General features: G+C 32.5%; 2 protein-coding genes across 3 annotated transcripts; one reads left to right on the plus strand and one right to left on the minus strand.

The window, feature by feature from the left end:
* The first annotated feature begins 698 nt into the window (after positions 1-698).
* LOC149741807 (uncharacterized) lies at positions 699-3092 on the plus strand. 2 transcript variants are annotated; one of them, XM_089885669.1, is made up of 6 exons: positions 699-838; positions 1901-1976; positions 2151-2178; positions 2698-2724; positions 2791-2809; positions 2875-3092. In XM_089885669.1, the coding sequence occupies exons 1-6, from the start codon at positions 737-739 to the stop codon at positions 3064-3066; spliced, it is 444 nt and encodes a 147-aa protein (XP_089741795.1). In that variant the 5' UTR covers positions 699-736; the 3' UTR covers positions 3067-3092. The 2 variants fall into 2 exon arrangements, with proteins under 2 accessions (XP_089741795.1, XP_089741805.1); XM_089885679.1 differs by having other exon boundaries at positions 719-887.
* Positions 3093-3245: 153 nt separating this feature from the next.
* Positions 3246-9511, minus strand: LOC149741808 (uncharacterized). The gene is made up of 8 exons (XM_089885660.1): positions 9068-9511; positions 8637-8842; positions 8210-8448; positions 7095-7235; positions 6349-7018; positions 5885-6126; positions 5606-5781; positions 3246-5354 (listed from the first exon to the last, which is right to left on the minus strand). Coding segments are annotated over exons 1-8 (3474 nt in total). The 5' UTR covers positions 9070-9511; the 3' UTR covers positions 3246-3556.

Raw genomic sequence — 9511 nt, forward strand, 5'->3', positions numbered from 1 at the left:
GAGTGTATGGTTGGCTTCCAGTTTTGTCTGCGCATTGCAGCCAACCATTTCAATTTTTGGTCAGGGTTCCATGGGAATCTTTAAAATATTTGAAATATGTTAACTTTACTCAAATCAAACTTAAATTGGCTACTGCGTTCAAAAATTATTATTTTCTGTTTATTTTTCTGTATAACCTTTTTCTCCTATATGTTTAAGTAACAATAAAATATTATATTCTTGCTTTCAGTTGCAAACACTGTCTGTATAAGCATCTTGACTTAGGAGTGATAAGTTCGTGAATGGAGTTTTTTTATTGCATCTGCACTACCTTCACCATCACTTCTCCTCAAGCTTTCTGTGCAAGACTTTCTCCTCTTATTGCATCAAAATGCACTGCATTGGGTTCCTCGTTTTGACATAATTTTGATATAAAATTTCTCTGCAAATAAACTCATATGTACAATGTAGTTTGTTTTGTTTCTCATACATATACTACTCTACCACAGTACCACTATATTATATTTGTATGAAAGCACCAAATAACTATTGACTGTTACAACTATAACAAAGAATTGCATAACCTCAAATAACCGATTGGCTGAATAAATTAAAAACTTTCATCAATAACTGTTATTTGAAATCTAGTAAAATACAAACATTGCAAATCTTTCCGCTGCTAGTGAAGAATCCTTACGTTATCTGCTTACTACGGTACGCACTTTATCCTCTGTCCTAGAACGTAATTCTCGCCGACATGCCCGAGTGGTTAAAAAGAGAAAAAGGGAATGCAGTATTACAAAGCGGAAGTAGGTTTGAAGTAACATCACATGTCAGTCGCAGAACTAGAAAACACGAGGTTTGCATAGTAAGCTGTATCCTTTATAACTGATGGAATATAATTTTATGTATGTTAATGATTTATTCGATTTATATATGTTTTGTATGCAATATATCCACCCTAGAACGTAATTAATGTTTTGTATTCAATAAATCTACCCTAGAACGTAATTATTGTTTTATATTCAATATATCCACCCTAGAACGTAATTATTGTTTTATATTCAATATATCCACCCTAGAACGTAATTATTGTTTTATATTCAATAAATCTACCCTAGAACGTCAGTTATGTTTTGTATGCAATATATCTACCCTAGAACGTAAGTTATGTTTTGTATTCAATATATCCACCCAAGAACGTAATTATTGTTTTATATTCAATATATCTACCCTAGAACGTAATTATTGTTTTATATTCAACATATCCACCCTAGAACGTAATTATTGTTTTATATTCAATATATCCACCCTAGAACGTAATTATTGTTTTATATTCAATTATATCTACCCTAGAACGTAATTATTGTTTTATATTCAATATATCTACCCTAGAACGTAATTATTGTTTTATATTCAATATATCTACCCTAGAACGTAATTATTGTTTTATATTCAATATATCTACCCTAGAACGTAATTATTGTTTTATATTCAATATATCCACCCTAGAACATAATTATTGTTTTATATTCAATATATCTACCCTAGAACGTAATTATTGTTTTATATTCAATATATCTACCCTAGAACGTAATTATTGTTTTATATTCAATATATCTACCCTAGAACGTAAGTTATGTTTTGTATTGAATATATCTATTCTGGAACGTAATTATTGTTTTATATTCAATATATCTACCCTAGAACGTAAGTTATGTTTTGTATTGAATATATCTATTCTGGAACGTAATTATTGTTTTATATTCAATATATCTACCCTAGAACGTAAGTTATGTTTTGTATTCAATACATCTACCCTAGAACGTAATTAATGTTTTGTATTCAATATATCTACCCTAAAACGTAATTATTGTTTTATATTCTATTTTGACATAACAGTAACATATTTTCTTTGTAGAAAATGGATAAATACATAAATATTGAAAATAGTTTTGGAGATTTCATGATTGGCATGCCTGCCAACTTAAAAAATAGTAAGTGATATGTCCTCTTTGTGCCTGGTATTTTTATTTAACTTATCTTAACCCAAAATAAATACCATATTATTTAATTTAATTAATAATATGAAAAATCAGTATATGTATAACACGATTGCTACATCTGCAGCAATTGTATTATTTAATATGAATATATTTTATTAATTACAGATATAAACAAAACAAAAAGGACAAATGGGTAAGTGTTTAAAGTTAACAAATAAAAGAGAATTTCTCATGTAAATTATTCCACTGAGAAAGCAATTCTCAGTAAACTGTTTAGTACAAACTTGGATATTTTTATTTTTTTTATACTTCCAATAGAATAGTAATCAATAGCCTATAAATACATGGAAAGTTTAGCAGCGTTAATTCACTTTGATTAAACTTTCTACATACCGTTTAACTCGTTGTTATGCTGACTAGGAAACTTGATCAAAGTTGATTATACTTTCTGCATACAACCTAAGTATTTTATGCATATATTTCCTTTGTGGATAAGACCCTGTTTGGTGTGTAGTTGGTAAAAAATTGTTAGTGTAAATGTGCTTTTTATCATTGTATGTGTATTGTATTTTTATCTTTCTATAGATTGCAGTATAATTAAAATCAACATTAATTTTCAGATACATAGGGAAAAAAAATTCAACAAATTAAAAAAGTAAGTGTTTTGTAAATGATAAAATGATTCGACTTGATCAAATATTTCCATTTACAGATTAGGAGTCATAAAAGAACACAAAAAGTAATTATTTTGAAATTCAGTTTACTTTTCATATCAAATCAAATGACTAATATATTTTATTTACAGATGGTTACCAATGAACGAAGTAAGATGACAAGTTTGCGGTCAATATAAACACTAACTAAAACACCATTGTTTTTTCGTTTTCAGTGCCTGAAAAGGTTCAACAAAAAAAAACAACTTTCGACACCTAGGCCATCTAAGGCACCTGGGTCTGCTGTGCCATCTGAGGCACCTGGGTCTGCTGTGTCATCTGAGGCACCTGGGTCTGCTGTGCCATCTGAGGCACCTGGGTCTGCTGTGCCATCTGAAACACCTGGGCCTGCTGTGCCATCTGTGTAAAGGAAATAAATGTTTAAAAATTTATACATACGTTTTTTAATCTGGCTGTTCCACCACGCACCCAGGAGGCCGCCATTGTGCGTGATCGTTAGGTTTTTTACAGGACCTTCGCAATGAAACAGGGTACAACATTAATAACAATGTACAAACCCAAATCACTGCCGTATCATACCTGCTCAATTAGGATATCAACTATAAGTCATTAGTCAACATTACTACTCAATATAAGTATGAGTAGGCCTGGGAATCATTCGTTAGGCACTGACCAACATCCCACACACAAGGTGTGGGTACAGTAATTACTTACTGCATTATAAGTATGTTGCGTTGGTCAATTTTACATATGGAATGTAAGCAGCCCCTAATAGGGACAAAAAGCCTGGAATTATCCGTTAGGCATTGACCAATATCCCAATAACCCGCACACAAAGTGCAAGTTTGTAAACATGGGATTCAACTTTAAGAACCAAAATTGAGTAATATCATAAATTTACATGGTAGCTTGTTGCTTTAATGGGCAAACAAATGATTTACTTAAGTTTGCTTGTTTAATGCTTAGCCCAACGCAGTTAACATGAAACCATTGGGGACACTTGGTGCATTGGACCCAATCGATAATATTGTCATCCTGGTTTCTACATGATCCACACATGTCAATATCCAGGGAGGACTCATGAGCAATTGTGCTCAAAATACGCTCACGGAATTCTCTTGGTCCCACATCGGGGTGTTGCAAGGGTTTGCCTTCTGCAAGCCAACTCGCGTACATGCAAATAATTGCACCACAGCTCATGCAGTCTTTTTGAAATGTCCGGCTTGTTGACATTGTATCAACTGATGTGATGGTGAAACCAAATTTTGTTTCCAACACGTTGTTTAAAAACAATTTTGCTTTTTCCATGTATTCCAACATGTTTGATAGTGGTCTTCTTTGTGGATCTAAGTATAGCAATCGTTTGTTCTTTATATCAACAACAAGCAACACCCAATGCATTATACTTGGATTCCATGGAATAAAAATAAAATTCTTATTCTCCAATGTCTCGTTTGCCCATAATCGACGTAGTGACCCGCCTTGCTGCATACATTGGGCCACAGCTGAATCAGCAAACATGATGTGCTTGTTGTTTTGACATAAGCACCAAAGGTAGCTGTCGATTATTTGATCATACAGCCAACCAACACGGAACTGCCTGTCACGCTCCCATATTTCCTGTTTTTGCTGTAAACTTATGTTCATCTCCAGAGACAGCAGCTGAAGATATGTCACAGAATATGGACCACATTGTAAAGCTTTGTCAGTGAGATGTTTTTTAGCCACAGTGTGACATGGAAGAATTTTGACAAAATGCATAAATTTTTGGTTGTTGGCATTTTGAAGTTTTCCAATCTTAAAATTGACAGCCCCTTCAGTTAGTTTTGGTTGCAATCCAGTGACTGCATGTAATGAAGACATGCTGTTTGCCACCGACCCATGTCTGCCTTGATATTTGTTCGGCTTAGGGTGCTTGCGTGGTAATTCATCACATACAAATGATGGCGGCAACTTTCTCTTCTTTAACTTTAAGGAAAGATGAGGTTTCACTACCCTGATGCCTTCTTCATGTTTACAAAACTTATTTAAGTTTAGTTGTACAGAGTGTAGTACATCCTTTGCTTGCAATAAAGCCTGTTGTGAAGTTACATCGTACAAAGTATCTTTAATGCTGTTAACCATTTCAACCAGTTGATTAATGGTTTGTTTGGATGGCTTATCTGATGGCAATATTGGTTGATTTGTATCATCCGAAAGTTCAGAAACCTCCATTGGTTCAACCGCAGATAACTGAATGCATTCAGGGGTAGCAGTTTTCGTTGTACTATTGGTTTGGCCCTTGCTGGTACCTGAAACACTAAATGTCGTAATAACCTCTGTATCAAGGGTAATATATACAGAGTCAGTATACCATGTTGGTAAGGATGCCCATGAAACATCATTATACTTACTGAATATAGCAAACATGTGTTTGCAAGGAAGGAAATGAGATTTAAAATCTGGGCAAGTGCATTTAGGAAAATCAGACTCATTTCCCAAATAAACATCATACATTAGTTTACCACAACTGCTCCGTACAGTAAATGAAGAAGCGTTAACTCGGGTAATACCATCGGCAGAGATGTTTGTAGCAGAATACAATCTTTTCATACAATGTTGCATAACATTACGTGGCCGATTATGCAAATATGATGGGACATTTCCAAGAAATGTTCGATATGTATCGGATGCTTGGGTGTTTTGGAGTGTGTATCTGTTAAATGAAACATTTTAAAAGACACTTAACGACAATTGCTCTAACACAGTTGTCACTAATGGGTTGTCTAAATTGTTAGCCATAAATAAGAACATAAAAAAAAAACAATTACCCACAAAGTTACATACGTGGTAACTCATAAGCTGTAACGAGGTGTATGAAACAGAACACCTGAGTTATAACGAATGGAGTTTTCCGGCCACGTGGATAAAGCAAGTTTTATTCCTAGTTAAACTGTAAAAACATACTTTTTTATTGCTTGTGGTAAGAAGTCATGGTGAAGTACTTTTAACAGTCCAGATAAGGATTTGTCTGCATTGAATTTCATGTGACATTCCTTCAGCATTCTGTTTTGCCTTTCAACACCATTGTTTGTACCAATCAAAACACCCATTTTTTCTGTTCGGTAAAGTGAAACCCATCTCTGTATAAAAAAGAGACATAAACATTTTTTTAAATGTAATTTGCAATTTTGCATAGTGTACAATATTAAGCATTTAAAAAGTCAAATATTGTTTACTAATAACCTGCTTTTCAGGCCACCATTCATTTTGAAAATATTTTTGCAGCTTTGGGTTTTCTGTATACACTTCACTGTTCATAAGCGAATCTAAAGCACCCTCAAGCTCAGCATTGTTTTCTGCCTTTGCTATTGCTCGTAAACCAGATAAAACTGTTTCTTTTCTGTCTCCAACACCATTATCCGACTTTTTTACCCATCGTTCCCATGCTTGTTCACGGTGGAAGTTACACAGAAGCACTTTACAACCTGATAAAAATTACAATGAAATACTTTTAGATCTGCTAATAGTGTTGCTCACAAGCATGTATTACCTACATGTTAATTTTAATTTCATGTCTGTTTATTTTCGTCCTGTACTACTATTACCTATGAACCATTCTAAGTTTGAATTACATGCTTCCTATATAATAGTGATAACCTAATGTGACACATTCAAAATTAATAATTTAGCACTACAAAAAACCTAACCTTTGAATGTTTCTTCCACGGCATTAATTTCCGCCTTACAATTGTCAGTCATAAAGAACGAAGGATTCCATTCAGGTGCCCAAGTTTTTAACATTTTAAGAGCTTCTGTTATGTCTGCCTGACATTCATTTTGCAAAACAAAACATGCAACTACTTGATAGTTGACATTTGTTTTGACGCACAAAAAGAACAAAGGCAGTGCATACTTTGATGTTTTGTAAGTTGCATCAAGAAGACAAATATCTTGTCCATAACGCAGCAGAAGTCTTTTTTGCCAGGTAGTTTGGTAAACAAACAGCATTGTTTGTTTACAATCAATAGCAGGATTGCTTTTCATGGAATTCCCACCGGCAATGTATGGACGAAAGAAAATGTTACTTTCTGGAGAATTGGCTTTCCAATCATCAATTAGCAATGCCACATTTGATTGATCAATTTTCGAAAGTTTTCGTTTTGTAAATTCAACATAGTAGTGATTACGAATGTCTTTTATTGTTGGAAAGTATCTTCTATTTGTTACCAAAGGTGGTGTTTTGTTTTTAAACAACTCACATGTAACAAAAATCTGAAGGTGTCGCTTAAACTCCATTATGTTACGCACTCCTTCATCCAACAATTGCCCAATTTTTGCAATTAATCTTTTATCTACTCGTTGTAAGATTCCTGAATCCTGTTATAAAGAAAATGTCCAGTTAATTATTGCTCACTAAATGCGGTAGTAATAATGCAAACAATTCATGACTAACCTGACCAATCGAATGGCCAGAGTGATCTGAGGTAGCAGGAAACTGTACAACAACAACAGATTGAAAAGTTTTTGAGTGCAAACCAGTAGCACGTATTCGTTTGGAAATTTTCTCTCTCTCTGATCGCTTATCGGTGGTTAACTAGGAAAAAAGGGTACAAATGATAAAGTTGGTCGTTTTAAAGGGGCATACCAATGAAAAATCAAAATTTGTGTATCGATAGATATGCTCAAATGTCAAATATGACCTAAAGCTACCATCAAAGTTTTAAAATACGAAACAGCTTTTGAAAAAAATGAGTTTAAAAAACGCAAATGCAACCGCTGGAGTAAAAAAATTGGCCGTGACACAATGTATGGCATTTCCCATAAGAAAAAATTCACTCAACTTTGATCGTTTCTATTTTCTAAAATAATGAAGAAAATTCAAATTTTATTTCCGATTTGGCCTAATAAATGCTTCTTCTTTAAGAATATATATAAAAAATTGTAAAACATAGACGTTATTATGTTTTAATTTTCGATTGAACATAGCTGCATAATATGCAGACTCAGCACCTTTTTCCTTTTAATTAATTTTTAACATTTTTTTTATATTAAAATGTTCATTATGTCTTTTAATTACTGCTACCTGCTGTACCATTTTCTTTATAAAAAAATCAGTTGTTGGTGTTTACTTTTATGAAAAAAATTGAAAAATTGCTGAATCATCATAATCTGGTATGTAGCTAGTTCAATCGAAAAAATTAAAACAAAATAAAGTTTACATTTTTATCTTTTTTTTATATATTCACAAAGAAGAAGCATTCATTATACCAAATCCAAAATAAATTTGAAATTTCTTTAGTATTTTAGAAAATAGAAACAGTCAAAGATGAGTGAATTTTTTCTTATGGGAAATCACATGCATTGTCGAAACAGTCGATTTTTTTTTTCACGCGATTTTTTTCAGAAGCTGTATCGTTTTGGCAAACTTTGATAGTACCTTTAGGTCGCATATGAGCATATCTATCCATATACAAATTTTTATTTTTCGTTGGTATGCCCCTTTAAAATAAACTATTTTATCATAAAACAAGAAATGTGTGGAAAGCAACTTAAAAAATAACAATTTACCTTGTATTCAGGAAACTTTTGAATTTCCCTGATTATTAAACAAGCTGGGCAATTTTTTTTCTTTGTTCCTTGAACACACATATATTTTTTTTGTTGATATGTGTGATCACTTTGATGAACAGCTTTTTTTGGTTTCTTCAATTTTTCCTTGCCAAATTGACAAGTCTTTTTGATAAAAGATTTCACAATAAAAGGAGTGTTGTCTTTTTCATCAAATTGCACGCGACTTTTTTTTAAATCTACAAAATATTACTGTTCAGGCAAGGTCATGTGCTTCCCATTTATAAAAAGCAGCGAAAGTTTAAATGTATTTATACACATTACCAATTTACCATATATTGATTCATGCAATAGTTTCATTTGCAGTTTTTAAAAATAAACATTCTGGTGACATGAATATATAAAATTAACCAAAAAAAAAATTTACCATGATGCTTATTCGTGCATGCAACAAATTTTGAAACAGTTCGCGTTTCAAAGTCGTCTATTGCATTAAGAGCTTCTTTATTAGAGGAATACTGCACGGTTGCACCACTAAGTTCCGCTAAAGGGGATTGTTCGTTTTTCCCAATATTAATCTTTTTTGTATCAGCCATCTCAGGACAGAAAGGCTTCAATAAACTTTGTCTTTTCCTGAATTAATATTAATAAAAAACACATTATCATAATGTGCCCTCCTAATTCATTTTAACTTTACGCTAGTTGTGACACAACACTTTAGTGTCATGGTGCAACTCACGAAATTTAGATCAAAAGACGGCAGCTCGTAAAAGCTTCCGTAACCTTAAACTCGTGAAATTCGCGGACTGTGGTGTTATACAAATTATAAAGCTAAGTATAAGAATACTTAATACTTACATTGTATATATAGTGAGTAAAATGATGGTATTAAAAATACTATCAATCTAAAAAGAAAATGTATATAACATGAATTACATTCTAGGGTAGATATATTAAATACAAAACATTAATTACGTTGTAGGGTGGATATGCTGAATATAAAACAATAATTACGTTCTAGGGTAGATATATTGAATACAAAACATTAATTACGTTGTAGGGTGGATATGCTGAATATAAAACAATAATTACGTTCTAGGGTAGATATATTGAATATAAAACAATAATTACGTTCTAGGGTAGATATATTGAATATAAAACATTAATTACGTTCTAGGGTGGATATGTTGAATACAAAACAATAAATACGTTCTGGGGTGGATATATTGAATATAAAACAATAATTACGTTCTAGGGTGGATATGTTGAATACAAAACAATAAATACGTTCTAGGGTAGATA

This window comes from Ciona robusta, chromosome 1 (genome assembly GCF_009617815.1).
Source record: "Ciona robusta chromosome 1, ASM961781v2".
Lineage (NCBI taxonomy): Eukaryota > Metazoa > Chordata > Ascidiacea > Phlebobranchia > Cionidae > Ciona > Ciona robusta.